General features: G+C 44.2%; 1 protein-coding gene across 1 annotated transcript in view; it reads left to right on the forward strand.

The window, feature by feature from the left end:
- The window catches only part of Lap3 (leucine aminopeptidase 3), a 229,968-nt gene extending 213,776 nt beyond the window's left edge, over positions 1–16,192 (forward strand). The window contains exons 2-12 of the mRNA XM_050149614.1: positions 1,414–1,468; positions 1,853–1,958; positions 2,931–3,090; positions 4,500–4,664; positions 7,659–7,817; positions 8,924–9,048; positions 10,341–10,429; positions 11,260–11,362; positions 13,209–13,288; positions 14,947–15,056; positions 15,796–16,192. Of these exons, the coding sequence (XP_050005571.1) occupies positions 1,414–1,468; positions 1,853–1,958; positions 2,931–3,090; positions 4,500–4,664; positions 7,659–7,817; positions 8,924–9,048; positions 10,341–10,429; positions 11,260–11,362; positions 13,209–13,288; positions 14,947–15,056; positions 15,796–15,985 (1,342 nt within the window). The 3' untranslated portion in view covers positions 15,986–16,192. The remainder of the gene's footprint in view (positions 1–1,413; positions 1,469–1,852; positions 1,959–2,930; positions 3,091–4,499; positions 4,665–7,658; positions 7,818–8,923; positions 9,049–10,340; positions 10,430–11,259; positions 11,363–13,208; positions 13,289–14,946; positions 15,057–15,795) is intronic.
- The last annotated feature ends 4,939 nt before the right edge of the window (positions 16,193–21,131 follow it).

A 21,131-nucleotide genomic window follows, 5' to 3' on the forward strand; every position in this document is an offset into this window, starting at 1 on the left:
TGTGTGTGTGTGTGTGTAGTGTGTGTGTGTGTGTGTGTGTGTGTGTGTGTGTGTGTGTGTAGTGCCACGGGGTGGGGTTCCAGTTCTTAAAGATCCCAAGATTGACAGAGATTCTTTTCAGAGTGTCACGTAAAGTTAGTGGGGCCCTGGCTAGCTGGATCTCTGAAAATGAAAGTGGGTTCTGGAAGAAGCTGGGCAGTTGTCTGGGCGTGGGTGGGTCTCTAGTTCTGGGAAGTCATGTGATTTCTAGCCAGATCACAAACTTTTTATGAAGGATTGACAGGGATCCAGAAAGGAACAGATTTCCTCAGCCCACTCCCTGGGCTTGGCTTTACAATCCCCGCTGCTTTCCTGTCTGGTACCAGCCTCTAAAAGTGCCCCACCAGTTAACAACAGCCTAAGGTCCTGCCCTTTGATTGCCTGGCTGGACACTGATGGCCTTTCAAATGTTAAAGATAAGAGGATTCCCTGATTAGCAAGAAATTCAGTCTGTCTGCAGAGGGTCTGAGATCTGACCTCTCCTAGATTAGTGAGGTCTGGGAGGAAGTAGGGAAACTATAGAGTTGCTGGCCACGGTTGGCAGGAATAGAGCAACAGAAGCCCCAACTACCTGCTACTCAGGTTATAGACTGTGTTAGAGGGTACCAGGTGTCATCTTTTAGGACTTGTACCTCTGCTTATTTGGTAGTCCTTCACAGATACCTTAAACCATGAATCCAGAAGCTGAGCTGTTAAGAGACCAGAGTGCTCTGGTCTTGCTGCAGGGCCACCATTGGCTACAGCCTGAGTCTCTGGCTACTGTGGAATCCCTCTTTTGTGTGGAAATTGCCATGTGTCTCATCTGTCTCAGTAAACAGTATGTGGGAAACACTGGAGATGGTGCTGTCAAGTCAGCTGCTTTGGTCACCACTCTGGTTTTCATCTTGGTGTTTTTATTAAAAAGGTTTCCATTATTGAGTACAGTCACCATCCAGTGTTCAGACCCCCTTGCCTATCTATGGCATTGCTTAAAAAAAAAAAAAAAAGACATGGCCACATTTGGTAGTCTAGGCTAAACCAGAACTCACGATGTAGTCCAGGTCGGCCTCCAACTCATGTTGGAGTCCTTCCTCAGCCTCCCAAGTTCCCAAGTTCTGGAATTACAGGCATGACCCATCACACCCGGCTTCCTTATTGTTGTTTTTATTATTATTATTATTGATGCTCCTGTCCCGTGTAACCTGGAAACCGACTCAGTACTTTCAGAGGTAGAAGTGCTGGGCTGCGTCTGAGGAGCCTGGCCTGTGTGCATTCTGTGACGCTGGAACAGAACAGAACAGAAAGTTAGCAAGTGTGTCCTGCTGATGCTTAGGTCATTGACCAAGAGACCAGCACAGACTGTAATGTTGAAACAACCATTTCCTCTCGCTTCAGATCGGGACCTCCTCTGAAGGCAGGCAAAACCCGAACCTTCTATGGTCTGCATGAGGTACGAAATGAAAGTCATGTTCATTTGGCAAAATCCGTGTTGGACCTCCCATGTATGCTCATTCGTGTGGCTGCCTAGTCATGCTAGAGCTCTTGTGTTTGATCGTACAGCTTCGTTCCTATATTAGGTGGGGGCGCTGCTTATGCTCATGAAGGGAGTGGCTGGTCTCCTCTAGCTTGTTCTCCTCAGTGTGAAGGAAGACCACCACCTCGTGCGAGTTATTTGGAGAATTGCTCTCCCTCTGCCTGTCATATCTGTTGTGCTCATCGGCACCCAGGGCTGCTCTTAGTGACCCTGTGACAGCCACCTCCCTCTGGCATTCCCCTCTGATGAGGATCTGTTTAAAGAGTTCGCAGTGGCTAACTGGCTGTGTTTGTGGACTAGGACTTTCCCAGTGTGGTGGTAGTCGGCCTTGGCAAGAGATCGGCTGGATTCGACGAGCAGGAGAACTGGAACGAAGGCAAAGAAAACATCAGAGCTGCTGTCGCAGGTTTGCTTGCTCGTTATGTTTCAAAGGCTGAAGGTCCTCAAGCGTCCATTCCTTAAGACGGTCTTCCTTCCCTTTTCTGTCACTGCCTTCACTGTTACCCTGCTTACGTGCTCGCATGCCATAGCTCAACGAGTTCAGTTTATGTGAATATGTTGACCTTACCTAGGTGAAGAGGCTAGCTTATGACACTTAGTATTTCTAGTTTCTATTGGGTGGTTTGCTACCATTTCTTCTTAAAACTGTATTCCAGTGTCAGAAATTGTGATATGTAGATAGTTTTCCATTTTGTAATGCAACAGTGTTGCCCAGCTTTTAGGTAACATGGAATTGTTATATTTACAAATCAGAGAAAACAGGTGCAGAGTGTGGGCTACTTACTCATTGCTAGCGAAAGGCACAGGCCTGTCCCAGGTGGGTTGGGGAACTGAGACTGAGGCAGCTGAGTCACTTTGTTGCTTAGCAGCGAGGAGAGCCTGTCCCACAGGACGACTGCCCCAAATGCACCTTGAGAAACACTCTGAGGCGGCGGTAATTTGTGTAACTAATCCTTGGCCCTGGATCTGTCACAGATGCTTGTTAAGTTTACTTTCGGAGTTAAGTAGGCATTTCTAACTTTTATTTGAGAGTTTTTGCTGACACACTCTTATAAATGCTGTTAATGATTGATGGTTGGGTGTAACTTTGGTGTCATCATTTCTTGGTCCCTTTAATCTGGCAGTTGGGAAGCTTTACCAGAAAACTCAGAAATGCTGCTGGTAATATCCTCCTCTCTCTGAGGGTCTCTCCCCATTTATGAGGAGCTGTGCCTTTGACCTCTGCCCTCTCTGTGAGCACATACTCATGCACACTTTATGGAAGGGGAGATGAAAATTTAGAGCCAGAACCATTAATCGTCCGTTCTGTTCCCGGGCACTCCACCTCATGCCCCTGCGGTCGCTGACTTGGTTTTCTGTTTCTGCTGTCATTCTGAAGCGGGATGCAGGCAAGTTCAAGACCTGGAGCTGCCTTCCGTGGAGGTGGATCCCTGTGGAGATGCTCAGGCTGCTGCAGAAGGAGCTGTGCTTGGTCTCTATGAGTTTGATGACCTAAAGCAGAAAAAGAAGGTGGCTGTATCAGCAAAGCTCTACGGAAGGTGATGGAAGGAAATCGGGGTGTGGGTGGCACTCCCAGGCATCTGACAGCGTGCCCGCTTCCAGTGTCCAGCAGCACTGTGTGGCTTGTGTGTGTCCTACTTAGTGTCTCGGCCCTCTTTACACTATGGTAATGTCCCCAAGCTCTGCTCCTGACTCTTGCCATGTGTGTGATTCCTCCATGGCTCCTGAGAACGCTCTGTACTTGCTGGTAACTAAGAAGCATTCACAATGTTGGCTCTTCCCCAGAAGGAGGAATGACTCGATAGACTATTCTAGTGAGATTTAATCCAAGTCCTCCCCATTGAACTCACATCTCCTAACATGCTGAATGTTGGACCTATCTGGTTGACAGTGTTCCATCTTTGCCTTTGTGGTCCATGGTAGGAAATGCTTTCAGAAGATAACTGATCATAGTTATTCTGGCCCTGTTCTAGTTTTGAAGGGACAGGTCTCTGCTGTCAGTAATAGACAATGAGAGATCTTCAGTCCCAGGAGCCGTGAGGCTAGTGGGTTGCTCTTGGCATAGAACAGTGATAGTGTCAGTTAGAGAGTGGCAGGGAATGAAGGCTCTGCAGTCAACCTGCATTTGAATCCCATCTTTGTCACTTTCTTGGGATAACCTCAGTTATTTCTTCATTTGTATAGGAGAGTTATAATCCTGGTGTAGATTTTTGTGTTTGGGGAGAAGATCTCACTGTATGTCCTTAGACTAGCCTTGAACTCACAGTCTTGCTGCCTTGAACTCACAGTGCCACAAATAAAGGCATGTGCCTTCATTCCTGACTGATCATCGTTTGTATGAAAACTGAAAGATAAATATGTCAAGTGGGTAGCATGTGATGAATGTTACTTGTCCATTTCCATGTTGCCCATATTAACTGCTATCAAAGAACTAGGGCCATTCAACATCACCTTACTGCATTCCTAATCCTCGCTGTCCAGTAGGCTGCGATTTAGAGCCTTTATCCAGGCACAGTGAGGCTGCAGAGCCTACAGCTTCACATCTGAGTGTTTGCTGCATGCTGGTCTCACAGTTAGGACTTGGGACTGATGTCTCTTTGCAGTGAACTGGGCCCTGGGTAGGAATCTACAAACCTTTGCATATGCGTTTACAGCTGCGAGTATCTGTGACTCTCCACCCCCCCCCCCCCCCCCCCCCCCCCCCCCCCCCCCCCCGCCACACACACTTTTAATTATGCAGGGGGGAGATCCTTGAAGCTTGCTGCGCAGCCACATCTCACCCGCTTCTTCAGTGGGGCCTGTTTCTTGCTCACAGAATGGCTCTAGGACTTGTGCAATCATTCTTTGTTTGTAGTCTTGATTTTTTTTTTAAAGATAAGTGCCTCACTTAGCAGTAGAAAGGTCAGTGCTCTTGATGTTGTTTGAGAGTAACTCTTTTCTTCCACAGCGGTGATCAGGAGGCTTGGGAGAAAGGGGTCCTCTTTGCTTCTGGACAGAACTTGGCCCGCCAGCTGATGGAATCCCCAGCCAATGAGATGACGCCAACCAAATTTGCTGAAATTATTGAAAAAAATATCAAAAGTGCCAGTAGTAAAGCAGAGGTCCATATCAGGTAATTTATGATTGTGTCATAGACTCAGGGGATGTACAGCCAAAAGAGCAGTGTGTGCTGTTTGGTTTTAGATCAGTCTGAGTCACTTTGGAAGAGGGAACCTCAACTGGGAAAAAATGCCCCAACCAGATTGACCTGTGGATAAACCTGTGGTGTGTTTTCTTGATTGACAGTTGATGTGGGAGGGCCCAGCTTACTGTGGTGGTGCCATCCCAGAGCTGGTGGTGCTGGGTTCTATAAGAAAGCAGAGTGAGCAAGCCATGGGGAGCAGGCAGTAAGCAACAGCCCTCCATGGCTTCTGCATTAGCTCTTGCCTCCAGATGCCAGCCCTGCTTGAGTTCCTGGAAGTGTAAGCTGAAATAAACTTCCCTCCCCAAGTTGCTTATGGCTATGGTGTTTTATCTCAGCAACAGAAACCCTGACCAACACAAGTGAGATCCAAAAATTGAACTGTGTTCAAAGGAGTAAATTGAGACCACTAGCAGCTATACACAAGGTCAGATAGAGTTACAGGGTTGCTCTAAGGTTTTTCCCCTCTCTTTTAAGATGGTTCCACAACTTCATACTGTGTTATGTGATTTTTTTTTTATCCATTCTGTTGAGACATTCTTTGCTTACTATACAGTTCATTTCTCTTGAGTAAAGATTTGAGAGTTGAATTCCTAGGTCAAACGGTAACTGATTAGCTTTTTTAAAATAATTTTTATTTCATGTGTATGGGTATTTAGCCTGCATATATGTCTGTGTACTATGTGCATGCATTATACACAAGAAGATCAGAAGAGGGTGCTAGATCCCCAGGAATTAGTGTTACAGGCAGTTATGAGCTATATGGGAGCTAGGAATTGAACTTGGGTCTTCTGGAAGGTCAGCCAGTATTCTTAACCACTGAGCCCTCTCTCCAGCCCTGGTTAACATTTAAGGAGCTTACATGTTTTGATGTGTTATCCTTTCTACGTGATGCAAGAGGGCAGAATGCTGACTGGGCGTAGAGTGAGAGCCCACCTGCCCATGACCTTGGCTACCTTGTGAGGTCACATTCCCAGGCCTCCCAATGCTTGTCAGTGCTGGGTGATAGGACTTGAGGTACAATTCTTCTGGTTTCCATTTCCCTTTTGAGAATTCTCTGCAATCTGTTAAACACCCAAGTTTGAGCTATTGGAGCTTCTGATTAAAATAAATTAACAGATACTTGTTTTACTTCATTTTCAAAATTATTTTTCAAGGCATTTTTTTCATTTAAGGGGATTCTTTAGTACTTAATTGTGATTAGAGTTTTTTTTGTTATTGTTTTTGTTTTAAGGAAAGTCCATATTTAGACAGAATGAAGAAAAAAACAATGTGTAGGAAACACAGATTGAGAGCTTGCTAGGATGCCCTGAGTAGTTCCCATGTGTTAAGTCTGTATCTGTGGGTAGGCGGAGGAGGGGATGCCAGTGCTCTGCTGTGTCAGTGAGTAGTGGTGATGCTGCAGGTCAGGGAATGCATAAGATTTGCAGGTAGCGGCGGGTGCTGCAGGAGCAGGATGAGGGCTGGAAGTGAAAGTGGAGCCCAGCAGAGTCCTAAAAGTCACTTTAAATGTTACCAGAGTCTTGGAAACAGCAAGGATTGTGGGTGAGCAGAGGGAAGAAGAGTTCAGATAGAGACCAGCGTAATGCATGGGTGGCCTGTGACTCACGCTGTGATGCGGCTGTACCACACCCCACTCAGGGTAGGTGGGTCTGTATCAAAGAAACACAGTTCTTCCGGAGGGAAAGACAGCAGTAAAACACCAGGTACTAAGCTTGGGATTGGGAATGCCTACAGGGTACAGCCGTGCTTCTTTTGATGAGACGTATGTGTCTGGTTTCCCTTTGAAATAGCAATGGCAATTTTAGTGTAATAGTCAGACTTAAGGGGTGGGCAAGTGCTCGAGTAGTCCTTGGATCTGGCTAATGTTAGTCTGTCTAAAATACAGACCTAGTTATTGTGGCTAGAAATCAATACGGAACTTTTATTCCTTACCCTAGAAAGAATAGCAATATGGCGTCTGTGTTCTCGTTTGCACTGAGCCTGTGTTTATTGAGAACTAAGTAGTTTTCCATTCACAGACATCTCAAATTGCACTTGGAGCTATGAGCAGTGGTGTGCCAGCATCAAAAGACTGCAAAGATACAGGATATTTTACTCCTGTTGATATAGGATAGCTTTGTTTTAGTTTTGTGGGTTTATTTTGTGTGTGTGCCATTATTAGTAAAAGAAAAATAAAACTAGATGCTTTAACAATCTTTAACTTCCCCTTTGTAGACTCACGGCCTTGCTAACTTCATTTTCAAATTAAAACCAGAAATACCTGAGTAGATTGAGGAGGACTGTTATTTGTTGACTAAACACTCTGTTACCTAATACTGTATTAGTTACCACGAACACGTTCTCTGAGTTGTGTAATCCTTGGTAGGGGAGAGCCTGATCTCATTTTACAATTAAAGTGTCCAGTCGGGGCTGGAGAGATGGCTCAGTGGTTGAGAGCGTTGCCTGCTCTTCCGGAGGTCCTGAGTTCTGTTCCTGGCAACCACATGGTGGCTCACAACCATCTGTGGTGAGGTCTAGTGCCCTCTTCTGGCCTGCACACACACACAGACAGAATGTTGTATGCATAATAAATAAATAAACATTTAAAAAAAAAAAAAAAGAAAGAAACACGGGGGTCAACACCCCAGCTGCAAAGTTACAATTAAAGTGTCCGGAGTCAAGCCTTGTGCCTGTGAGTAGACAGAAGAAACAATAGGCTATGATCACTGGCACCTTCACCCCTGTCCAGTGTTTTTCCCTGATGCTGGGGATGGAGCTCCTGGCCTGTGCATACTAAGCAGCTGCCCTACGAGTGTACCAGGTCCTGTTCAGAATTTGGATAATTTGTGTGTTGTACTCTTTTTTAGCATTTTGTTTAAATTTTTCTAAATTGTTTTGGAATATGTAATTGTATCTCTCCTTTTCCCTCTCTCTGCGCTGTAGACCCAAGTCTTGGATAGAGAAACAAGAAATGGGCTCGTTTCTAAGTGTGGCCAAGGGGTCCGAAGAACCACCAGTCTTCTTGGAAATACATTACACAGGCAGTCCCAATGCAACTGAAGCACCCCTGGTGTTTGTGGGAAAGGGAATTACCTTTGACAGGTACTTCGTGGGGAGTGTCTGCGTATGTGGGGGTATGCTATATATGTACAGTGTGATTCATAAGGTGGGGTTTGATCAGGTCTTGCACATTATAGTAAACATATCATGCTGCTGATTTTGAATGGCAGTACTTTTATATGCCAAAGATAATTAGGAATTTTATAGATGATGGCCCTGCTCTTAGCCCTGTGAGCTTTTGAGACCAACAGGTGAGGAAACCACAATTCAGAAGTTATTTGTTTAAAGTCATACCATTTGGGGTTGGGGAGATGGCTCAGCCGGCAGAGTGCTTGGCATGCCCACACACATGCTGGCATGCATTGCACAGATACACATGCACGTCACACATAGATACCTTCCTTATGCCTCTTCCCATTCAGTAGCGGTCTACCACCAGCAGGTGTCAGAAGAACTATTCCCTTCTTGTCCTGTGTGCTTGAGAGGAGCTTGTCAGTGTTCCTTCATAGTTTATGACCTTTGGGTTTCATGGGCTAATCAAATCAAAAAGTTTCCTCTTCTGAAAGACAATCTTTGTGGGTATCAGATATTACTGATAGGAAGCAGAGATGGATCTTAGGTGGATTGGTAGTATATGGTGGTGTTTCCAGTGGCACCTGGTCAAGTTTCATCCAAATAGAAATAAAAGGACCTGCCTCACTTATCCATGTTTCTGGAAGGATTTTTTTGTCTTTATAAAGGCTATAGAAATTTGACTATGTGTGGTGCTTTTGTGTGGTAGTGAACTCTGAGTTCCTATAGGAGTTTGCTTTGGTTTGTTTTTTGAGACAGTCTCGCTACATTACCCAATCTGGCCTCAGTTGAAATCCTGCTTTAGCCTCCAGAATTCTGGGATTGGAGGCATACAGCACCACATGGATAACTTTTTTTTATTTTTTAACATTTTACTTATTTATTATGCATGGTATGTACGCACGTGGGGACCCAAGTACCACAGCAGTCTTATGGAAGTCAGAGGACACCGTTCTCGCCTTCCACCATGTGGGTCAGGGGATCGAACACAGGTCATCACACTTGGCATCTCACTGACCGTGTCTCTGGTTTTAAGAAAGTGATTCGGGCTCTTAGCTATCTCCTCCTCCATATAGTGGCGGTATCTCCATCAAGCCTTCTGCAAACATGGACCTCATGCGGGCAGACATGGGAGGAGCTGCAACAATCTGCTCGGCCATTGTGTCTGCCGCGAAGCTCAATCTGCCCATTAATATCATAGGTAAGTAGGACACGAGTTGTTGCTTTGTGAAGTGCTTCCAAAGTCTAGTCTGATGGTGGAACGGAAGCATCAAACCATTTCCTTCCTTCTAAAAAGACCAGAAGGCATTTTTACGCAGCTTTTCATCAAGCGGAAGCTGTTTGGCTGAAATAAATATTTTCTGTCTGAGGTGACTGGGCTAAATGTGTTTTGCAGCCAGCAGGCTGTAATTTGTATTGATTTGTTTTACTTAGGCAAAGGTGGTTAGCCATCAAGAACACATATGTCATGTTTGTACTTTACTCCAGCAAGACAAACTAAGTGACTGGAGTGGAGGGCATCATCTTTATCATCCCTGGCTCATTTACTCACGGCCTCCCAGGACTGTGGTCGATTAGTTCCCTGACACAGAATAAGCAATTAGTATGCAGGATCTCCTGGCATTGCACATGCAAACCTCCAGAAGCAGTGCCGGGAGTTTATAGCATTGTTAACACCAAGGTTAAAAGGAAGAGAGAATTGGGTTTCATCCCTTGTGTGTGAGGAAGGTAAAATGGTACTTTAAACCCATCTGACCAGAACTGTTACTGGAAATCAAGATGCTGACATTTCAGCATGTTTCTACCTCTGAGTATTTTTAACATGTCTCCTAAGCAGAAGAACATTCTATGTAATGATAATACAGTTACATTTCAAAAGGATCTATACAGTAACCTAATAAGTTTCCCAATAATCCAAAAAAGAGGCCATTTTGTTTGTATTTGGTATTTTCTATTATGTGTTTATGTGTGTCAGTGTGGTTCCATGTACATGTAAATTCAGTTGCCCATGGAGGCCAGAAGATTGCATCAGAGCCTCTGAAACTGGAGTCTCAGACTGGGTGCTGGAAATCAAACTCAGGTCCTCTGAAAGAGCAGTGTACACTCTTAACCCCGAGCCATCTTCCAGGCCCCTTACTTAGTTTTAAAGTCTGATCCCTAGCAAAGATAGCACATGGCGTTTGGTTGCCATGTTCCTTTTCTTTTCCTGCCAAGAGCCCCATTCCTTTTCCTTTCTTCCCTTCATGATACTGGCAGTGCTGGTGTTCTGTAATTTGCATTTATCTCTTCTGGATTAGAATCAGTTAGACCATGCTACACATGTCCCTGCTGACCTCAGTTGTGCCATTGGTAATACCAAGTTTAGTCACTTCTGAAAGTGAAGCCTGTATCTGGTATGCTTTTGATGGCTCTCTGACAGCCTCCTGCCCTATAGGATAGCATTTTTGAGTCAAGCGTGTCTCATGTTCCTTCCTTTTTATGTTTTATCAATAGGTTTGGCTCCTCTTTGTGAAAATATGCCTAGTGGCAAGGCCAACAAACCAGGGGACGTCGTCAGAGCCAGGAACGGGAAGACCATCCAGGTTCGTGAGGGGACAACAGAGCATGCCGTCTGTTACCACCCAGCTGCAGCGTGCCATGGGTTAGGACCCCAGGGCACTTTGGGCCAGGGTGATGCTATTAGTGCTAAGAACCATTCATGCAAAGTGCCATTAGTTTTGATGGAAATTTTTGAGTATTTTTTTCCTACCATATTGTATCTCCCACTAATAGTGCTTTACATACAAATCACGAATATTTGGCCTGGCCTGCAGAGCATGAAACACCAGTAAAGCATGGGCTGTTTTCTAGTTACTTGTGCTGTGATGAACTTTTTCCTCATGTTTCAATTGGACAACACAGCCCTTCACTTTGACTCTTTTCTCTGGCATCTGTGAAGCACAACTTTAACACACAGACACTGCTCAGCACCCTGGGGTCATTGTGGAAGGAATGGAATAGGGTAAAAAGGTTGCCCAAGTTTTAAGAGTTTCAGTTTTAACTCCCTTAAGGACTTTGTTTTGTTTAGTGCTTCGAGAGGGAAACTAGGGTCTCAGGTGTGCCGCATGCTCAGCCTGTTACTCTTTTAGCTATCTACTCCCAGTTTTCCTCTTGTTAACAGCATTTGCCATTAAAATGGGCCAGACAGTCCCCTACTCTTTCAGTGTGGTGTCATCAGCTAGGGCAGGACTGCCTGCATGGCCGTCAGGTTAGATATGTTCCCGCTGTGGCTGAAATACAAGTGACTCTGTACTATCTCGTGACAGATACCACCCTGCCCTCTTCCCACTTTGAGATCAAGAGCTATCGTGTCTGGGTTTCATATCCAGTCCTCGGGTTGTCTGACACTTTCTCTTCTTGACCTTCTCTGCAGGTGGATAACACAGATGCTGAGGGGAGGCTCATCTTGGCAGACGCACTCTGTTACGCACAAACCTTCAATCCCAAGGTCATCATCAATGCTGCCACCTTGACAGGTCAGTCTCCATCTTCCCTGTCAGTGTGCAGGAAATCTTGGGTGCAGTACACACACTGTACTCCGGGCGTTCCTTCACCAAAGAAACTGCCTCTGTGTTACAACCGTTCTCAGTATTCGTTCTGTTGCCTTAAAGCATTCCAGAGCTACTAAAAAAAAAGGGATTATTTTGTCTTGTGCACATATGCCACAGCGTGTGTGGAGGTCAGAGGACACCTTGTGATTTGGTCTCCCTCCACCATGTGGGTGTTGGAATCAGTTAGGTTGTCAGGCTTGGGATCAAGCACTAAGCCTTCTTTCTGATTCTCCAGTGGTAACTTAACAATTGGGTCAGATCAACTAAGCCAGATTTAAAAGAGAGTGAGAGGGGTGGGCTTTTGTTGTTGTTGTTATGACTGCCATCTACTACAAATCTGAAAAGATTAATACATTTAAAAATCAGTGGCATTTTTAATATACTAATCAATATATCTGATATCCAGTCAGTTTTCCAAACTTTGATTTCATATTGTAAAGAAATAAAAATATTATGGGGTGGCAAGGTCTTTGTTTAATGGGAACACAGTAGCGTGACTGGTGTGCAAAGAAAGCCCTGACTTTGGACCAGCATGAGCGTAACACTACTTACTGACCGCAGCCTCCAGGGAGCTCCTGGCCCCCAGCGTCAACATGTGAGGGCAGTTCTTAGGGCTGGAAGGAGCTCCAGGCTCCTCTGGCAGGCATTCCCCAAAGCAGCCTGATGTAGAGGCTCTGTAGACAGTGAAGAGGTGGATGGTGGCTTGTTGCACGGTTCCAAAACTCAAAATGTCCTCCAAAATCTCTCGCTAGGAATCTGTCTGTTCTTCAAGATTAAAATTCAGGGCATTTGGACCTTTTGTTTTCATCTTCCTGAGTCTCGGAAGCCTTTACTGGAGCAAAAGTCATTTCCTGTTCCTCTCATATATACACAGTGGTTTACTAAGAGTTCCTTTTTGTTTCTAATTTTTTTGAATTCTGCCCTTTGTAATTAATTTTTAAATCTGGCATACAGAGATACACTTTCATTATGGCAGTTTCATAAATGTTTTTAAGTAGGCATTATAATGTTTGTATAGCTTTTGTTCTCCCTATTCAGTACCTAAAATAATGAGGACAAATGAACATTATCAAAAATGACCAAGTTTAAAAACAAGGCATTAAAATGATTGACTAAGGGACTGGAGAGGTGGCTCAGAGGTTAAGCTCTTACAGAAATCCCGAGTTCAGTTCCCAGCAAACATATGGTGACTCACAGCCATCTGTAATTTGATCAGCTTCCCTCTTCTGGTATGCAAACAGAATACTGTATACATAATAAATAAATTAAAAAAATAAAATTAAAAAGTATTTTACAAAAATGATTGACTAAAATGTGGCACACGGTGTCCCACATAGATGCCTCATAGGCATCAAATAATTACTATCTGCTATATACAGTTGATGCCAAATGAATGACCGTCAGCATGCATTTAGCTCCTGCTGTGTGCAAGGACTGTGCAGGTAGCTGAGGATATAGGGTATATAGTAAGGCCATATTCTTAGCTGTTTAGAACTCTAGAAAGTACTATCAGCAATAAGTGACATTTACCCTGGGATGGGACTGTTCATGATAATTGCTATCATTTCCTTTCTGAATTTTCCACAATAAAGGGGAATTCTAGTTTGTGAGGTATGTCCCTTCTATCTATAGAAATGATAGTTTCTCAAGCCTATTTAGATTTTGTATGAAGGAGCCATTGGTAGACTTAGAGACCACAGTTGTGGTCTAAGTCACAGGAACCTCTTGGCCTCGAGAGATGGGTCCTGACCCAAGGGACTGTTTCTTACAGGTGCCATGGACATAGCCCTGGGATCAGGGGCCACCGGAGTCTTTACCAATTCGTCCTGGCTATGGAACAAACTCTTTGAGGTAAGCCTATATACCCATAAGTTATAAAGATAATAATTTTTGTGGAATTTGAATAATAAGCTTGTTCAAGCTGTGTGCTAAAGTGATTAACTTCCTGTTGGGTTGCCTTTGAATTGGAAATAGGTCATAGCAGTAAACTTGATTCAGTGGCTTTGGGTTTTCTCAAGATATTCTTAAATTATGGGTATGACATCACTTCTCTGTCCTCCCCTAGCCTCAGAATGATGTTAAAATTACTGACAAATTACATGGCCGTGACTGATAATCCCTGAAGTGCAAAGTGTGAGGCCAACTTTGTGAAAGAGTGGTCTTCCAATGGGTGTGTGTGGGTTCAGCATTGTAAACATGACCCCCCTGCTGAGTGAGTCAGGGATGAGGGGTCCCTTCACTGCTGCGCTCTATGCCCTTCCCATCATCCTCCATCCTTACATTTCCTGCCACTCACTGCCAATACCAGTGTTGACCTAGCCTAGCCCCTTTCTAGTCACAGGTGGCAGTGATCTCTTGGGGACTGTGGTCCTTGGTTTCTGTGACAGTCTTTTCTTCTGGCTCGTTTGTGTGTCTGTCCTGCTTTGCCTTTTTTGCTAGTTGTTTGCTTTATTCTCTTTGGACACTGTTTAGTTCCTATCCTGATGCATGCCCAGAGTCCTCATGGTAAAACTTGTCTGTTGTGTGGCTGCTAATACCCATGTCCCCAGTGCTCCATGAGGCTGTTCTGCTGCTCCAGGCAGCTCATGTATCCTTTCACAGGCTGGTAATGGCAGCTTACCAGGGGGAGTAGACACATAATCCATGAATACATGTATGAGGTTTGTTTGAGCTCCTGGATCTATTTGTCACTTGACGATACTTCCCCCTTCTTTGTCTATTTATGAAGTTCACGCTCAGCCTCTGCACGAGCCAAGCTGTTGGCCTAACGCTGAACCAGGAACCTCTCCTGGCCTCTCGCACTACCCAGTGTCCCTCTGTCATCATGGCACACACAGCATTTGAATTTTTCAGGTCATTTATTTTCCTGCTAAAATGATATATTCACGGGCATACTTAAGGCAACAATCAGCAGCCCATAGTCTGTCTTCCCAGAGGTAGCTGATCCATGTGATGTATACTTAGGTCATAAAATAAAATAACAGGTTCAATTCCTGTTTTTTTTTTTTTTCCTTTTTCTGAGACATTATTTTTGACTTCTGAAAATGAGTAAAGTCTGCTTGCCTGGCTCTGCCTAACATGGTCCTTTTGATGGCGGCGGTGTTAGTACTGTGGCTCAGTGGTGACCTAGAGCTCAGTTAGTATAAGCAAATGGATAAGAGACTAGGCAAGGCGTAGTGATCTCATCTTGTCTCTGGTTTTCAGTAATGGACGCCTAACATGCATATCTCCAGCAGACCAAGGTGACCGGGCTCTTCAGAGTATTCTGCCCTAATTAAACCCACAAAGCCTACTGCTTCAAGCTGAGACTTTACTAAATGTCCTACCGATGCATGGATTATTTTACAATGTCCCTATTTCCTAATTCTGAGATGAATCTTTTGGTGACCTAAAGCACTCTTAGATATCACTCTCACAGCCCTGCTTTGCGGTAACAGGCCAGAACAGGTCTCTCCTCCATACATCCAGCTAGAGTGTCTGCCCTTACACTGTCACGTTGTCTTCTTCAGGCCAGCATAGAGACTGGGGACCGAGTCTGGAGGATGCCTCTCTTTGAGCATTATACAAGACAGGTCATAGATTGCCAGCTTGCTGATGTCAATAACATTGGAAAATACAGGTATGTCGAATGATCTCTCTTTCCAGTCATCCTGGGTTTCCAAACTACTCCTTAGTCTCATCCTTTTCACAGAAGATTCTAACACTAACCAGTTTCCTTTTGGTAGAGTGCTTCTAAGCTTTCTGAGGTGTTACATTTTGAAAATACTTCTCTAGCAGTTCTCTTAATGTTAGAAATTTTTGAAATTTAAAAGTTACTTTAAGCAAGTGATAAGACAAGGTGATGGGAACTATAGGAATTCATTACACAGTAAAGTAATTTAGAATTTGGCATTTATCCTAGAAAGCCATATCTAAAAATAAATATTCTGGAAATGATTTCTCGGTTAATTTCTTAATAGGTTACATGAGCTTAAGTTTTCCTCTTATTTATTTATATTGTATTATTTTATTTTATTTTGGTTTTTCCAGACAGGGTTTTTCTGTGTCTCTGGATTTCCTGGATTAACTTTTCCTCTTTAGTAGTAGAACCTAGCCAGCAAAAATGTACTGTTGTTTTTAAAAGACATATATTGGGTGTGGGGTGATGTGTGTGCCATGGCCCTGTAGCATGTATCTGGAGGTTAAAGGACAACCCCCTTGGTCCACATGTATGCCAGCTCCGGAGTGGGGCTCAGGCTGTGAGGCTTGTGCATCATGCTCCCTATCCCAGCCATCCCACTGGCTCCAAAAGTAGCCTGATGAAATGCTCCATGCACTTTGATGTGAGGTAAAGTAATCCTTTTTGCCTCTCTCTTCAGATCTGCAGGTGCATGCACAGCCGCGGCGTTCCTGCGGGAGTTTGTGACTCATTCAAAGTGGGCGCATTTGGACATAGCCGGTGTAATGACCAACAAGGACGAGGTTCCGTACCTGCGGAAGGGCATGAGTGGGCGGCCCACGAGGACCCTGATCGAGTTCTTACTTCGCTTCAGTAAAGACAGTTCTTAGTTCAAACATTCAGAAATTCCTTCATGTGTCTTAAAATGGATATTTGGGCTTCAAAATATTTTTGAATGAATGAAAATCTTTTAAAGACAAAAATGAATGTTGTTCTTTTATTTTCAAAATTATTTTAGTATGTTTCAGTCATGAAAATCTCAATTTTATATGTATAAATATAGGCCCTTTAGATTAATAAAACATCTTATAATAGTATGTATTTTCAAGCCATATTTACTATTTTACAAGACAAGCTCCTTTTTCCAGTTTACTTGTAGTTTCTTTTCTTTCCTTCACCTCTGTTGGAAGCCTGATTCAGCAGTTAAGCTGGGGGCACTGGGGTATCCCACGTGGTTCACCTAAGGCCTCAGTGTTGGCTGGATCATCCCCAAGCTTCACACGCTCTCCTTCTTTGGCAGCATACCCAAAGGCGGCTCTCATGAGGAGAGAGGCTGGCTGTTCCCACGACAAAGTGTCGTCTCTTACTAAGTCAAGACCCTTCCTCTCTCTGAAATGGGAACATAGGAATGTCCCCAGTGGCAGCAGCCACACTTCTTTCCCCTTGAGGGTCATACTTCAGCTTTAATTCATCTGGCTTAGCTCTGATTCATATTTGACATTGTGAAAGCTGTGGGCGTCTTCCATCTGCCAAGTTCCCATTAAATATCCAGTCTGCAGGCTCTCAGTATGCTTTCACCCTCTCTTTGGACAGTAGGTCCTTCATTTTCTCCAGATTATTGATTTTACATGAAAAGGTGTTTTATTTCACCGTCCCTCCGTTCCAGCACAGCAGACCGCTGCTCCTGCTGTTGAGATTCAGTTTGAGACCCTCTCACCCTGAGCAGTGTGGAGGTCTGTGACGTGTTCTGCCATCTACGCTCTGCTGGGTGCATTTTGCCTCTCCAGTGACTGATCCTGACTTTCATGAGGTTGAGCTTGTGTTCCATTGCCACCTTCAGTCCTCCACCTCTGCAAACAGAGTTTCTGTCACTGTTGGAATCCGAGGCTTGTGAAGTGTGAGCCAGCTGCACCTGGTGGTCTTGACTTGTACGAGCTCTCGCCAAGGCGTTCCAGTAAGACACTGCTTTTTCCTCCCCCTCTTTCAGCGGGTCTGCCCAGTGCGGTAGGCAAGTGTGGAGGCATCCTGGTTGCTCGTTTGCGCTACAGCCCGTTCACCTCTTTGAGGGCGATCCTCCCGCCTCGGTCTACAGAGCCAGCACCGCCAAGACGTGCTATTGAGCCCCTGCTGCTCAGACATTAGCCAGGGTCTTCCGATTGGTGAGGGAGAAGTCGTGGTGGTCCAGATTCTGCTCCAGCTGATGGTCACTGAGCCTTGATTCATCTAATTCTGCTCACAGTTTTCTAACTTACTTTCCAGGTCATTCTCTTTCATTCTCTTTTTTTTTTTTTTTTTTTCGAGACAGGGTTTCTCTGTGGTTTTGGAGCCTGTCCTGGAACTAGCTCTTGTAGACCAGGCTGGTCTCGAACTCACAGAGATCCACCTGACTCTGCCTCCCAAGTGCTGGGAACCACACTCCAAAACCACAGAGAAACCCTGTCTCAAAAAACAAAAACAAAAAAAATGCAGAACAAAATGGAAGTTTTTATTTGCTTTTCATTTTATGCAATGATCGTAAAGTCCTGCTTTGCAAGACTTTTAAAATATTCTCCATGTGGCTGTTAAATTTTTAACTTCCTGATCAATTTTAGAGCATATGTTTGAGTTTTTGTTTTTTAAGACAGGATTTCCCTGTGTAACAGTTCTAGCTATCCTGGAACTCACTTTGTAGACCAGGCTAGCCTCAAACTCTGAGATCTGCCACCTTTGCCTCGAGTGCTGGGATTAAAGGAGTGACTGACTAGAGCATATGTTTTTAATTAAGAAGGAAAATTGAACTTCAGGTTTGTGCTGCTAAGAAAAAGAACATAAGCAAAATTCAAAAGATGATGTGCAGTTACCAAAGTAATTGTTTCTGGGTTTGGTTTACTTTGAGTGTGGGGTATGAGTCTAATGTATCTAAGGATAGCTTTGAACTCCTGATCCTTTGCCTCCATCTCCCCAATACTAGTGTTAGAGGGGTACACCACTATGCCTAGTGTCTTAGGTATCTTGCTATTGTTATTAGAAGACAGGGTTTAATTGGGGCTGACAATCCAAGGAGAATAGGAATCTGTCACCAGCATGGCTAGTTGGGCAGGCAGGCCTGGTGTTTGAGAAGCTGCTAAGAACTCACATCTGGATTCACAAATAGCAAAGAGCACACCAGGCATGGTGGGAAGCTTTTCATCAAGCCCAACCTCAGTGACACCAAGGCCACACTTCTGAGTCCTTCCCAAACAGTCCTACTTATTGCACCAACTATTCAAATATATGAGCCTATGGGGGCCATTCTCTCAAACCACCACATCTAGCTAGTTACTAGAAATGAGATACTGTTTTGTGGTTTCTGGATTATGACATTTGTTCACAGTTATTCTTTTTTAACTATGGTTGATTCTTTGTGGATTTCACGTCATGCATTCTGCTCCTCCTTGTCTTCCGGTCTCCTTGCATCTACCCTATGCTCTTGCAAACTCCCCCTCAAATCAAAACCAAATTTAAAAGAAAAACAAAACAAAACAAAAAGAAGAATCTTGTGGAAGCTGTAGTGTAGCCCACTGAGTCACACAGTTTACCCTTTAGTCCATTCATCTTTACTCAAGCAGTGTTCATTGCTTGAGTCACTGGTCTGGCTCAAGGCTTCTGGTTTCTGCTACACCACTGATTATGGGCTCTGCTGGGGCTTCTCCCTGACATCCTGTTGCACTGTATCATGGAGAGCCTGCTGTTTTGGATCTGTAGGTTCTTCCCCTTCACATGACCCAACAGTTCATAGATTCAGTGGTTGTTAGGGAGGGCTAACTCATAGCCCTAGTTCTGGGCCTAGGCGGAAGCTGGATAGCGGGGGAACCACATAGGACTCTGAATGTGGATGACAGTTGTGTGCCTTGGGCAGTCTGTGGGGCCACTGGCAATGGGAAAAGGATTTAGCCCTAGTGCTGGAACTGGCTTTTTGGAGTCTATTCTTTTTGGAGGGATACCCTGCTCAGCCTAAATATAGATGGGAGGACCTTGATCCTGACTCAAAGTGATGTGTCAGACTTTGTTGACTCCCCATGGGAAGCCTTACCCTCTCTAAGTGGTGGATTGCGGGGGTGGGATGGCAGGAAGGTGGGGAAGTGGGAGGAGAGAAGGGTGCAGGAACAGGGATAGGTATGTAAAATGAGAAAAGATGATTTTTAAAAGAATAAATTAGCAAAAAAAAAAAAAGAGTCTCACATATCCTCCAAGGAAGGTCAAGGAAGTGGGAAATGTTCTGCTGTTTTGGAGTAGATTTATTGATTCAGCGAATATTCCATGCTCAGTAAGGCGGAGAAAGCAAGATGTAGTTCCTGCTCTTGAATTCTCCATTTAGGTTGAGGGAAGTAGAGTTTTAGGAGTATGCTCAGGGCTGACAATATTACCTGATTTCTCTGGGGTCCTTCCTTTGCTGTAGCTTTAACATCTACTGTGAGCTTGTCTTCTTGTCTTGATCTTAGGAAAATGTTCATTTAGGCCCTACATTCAATAATTACCATTTTATTACAGTCCTTCTGTGTTCCATTCCTAATGAGTCTATGCCATACCTTCATATCCCACTGCCCAGTTCTTTGGTGTGGCCTGTAACCACAAATAGATAACTTTGGGGGGAGGGTTGAGACAGGGTTTCTCTGTATAGCCCTGGCTGACCTGTAACTCTATCTTGTAGACCAGTCTAGCTTTTAACTAAGAGATCTGCCTGCCTCTGCCTCCAAGGTGCCAGGATTAAAGGCATGCACCACCACCACCCAATGGATAGCTATTTTTTAAATTTTTATTTTAAATCATATTGTCTGTGTGGATTTGCAAATGAGTGCAGTGTCTACAGAGGCCAGAAGAGGGCGTTAGATAACCTGATATGATAATATTGCTACAGGTGATGGTGTGCTACCTGGTGTGGGTGCTGGAATGTGAACTCGGGTTCTCTGGAACAGTAGGGCTTGCTCTCAGCCACCAAGCCATCTCTCCAGCCAGTGAGCAACCAGCTCTAAAGGTCACACTGTCACTTTTTAGTCTCTATCAGGCTACAGTGTTGACCATGTTGTACACTACTACAGTGTGGACCATCACAGACAAGTTGTCTCACTCTCAGTAATCTTCCCAAGACTGTACTCTTCCATTTTATGAGTGAAGAAACAAATTTCTAGCAAAACAAGAAGTGGATCTTTTGTTCTCTGGATGAATCCAGGGGAAATACCACTGGTTTGTTACTGGCAATTTAGGTCATGGTTAGACTAACTGGGTACTAGGTTTGCAAATAAAGGTAAAATTCTGTCACTATGTGTCACTGCTCCAGAGGCAGTGGTGGGGCTGGGAGAATAGAACCGATTAGTGAGGCAGACTAAAGTCTCATGCAATAGCCAAGTTTGTTCAGAGCCTCAGACAATTTATACTCTGAGGGGTAAGAAAGATCACACGAGTGAAATTCTCATGCAAAGGCCACATGACTAAAGAGTTGTACGTAATCACAAAGGATAAGCTGCATATGGTGAAAACATGCTTTTCCATAGAGGGATATACAGGATCGTCTAAACACTTAACAACAGCAAGTAATAATGACTTATCTGAAGTAAACTCAGTCTTACCCACTACTACAACTGGGAGAAGCATGAAAACAGCCAAGAACAATTCTATGTTTTCAAGACACTGAGGTCACAAGACTTGTTTTCCGTGGAGTGTTCTCACAAGCGCTCAGAATTCTCCTCCCACAGCTCCATTCCTGGACAACTAAGTCATTTTTCTTTGTTGTTGTTTTATTTTTCTTTTTTTTTAAATTATAATATTTATTTATTATGTATACAATGTTCTGTCTGTATCCCTGCAGGCCAGAAGAGGGCACCAGACCTCATTACAGATGGTTGTGAGCCACCATGTGGTTGCTGGGAATTGAACTCAGGACCTTTGGAAGAGCAGGCAATGCTCTTAACCGATGAGCCATCTCTCCAGCCCCCTTGTTGTTGTTTTAGAAGAGTTGTGATTTCCATAAAAATGTTAACATGCAATGTGTCCATTACTTTTAATCAACTCTAAAAATTG

The sequence above is a fragment of the Alexandromys fortis genome, unplaced genomic scaffold, assembly GCF_014885135.2.
Source record: "Alexandromys fortis isolate MF-2015 unplaced genomic scaffold, M_Fortis_MF-2015_v1.1 scaffold_0, whole genome shotgun sequence".
NCBI lineage: Eukaryota > Metazoa > Chordata > Mammalia > Rodentia > Cricetidae > Alexandromys > Alexandromys fortis.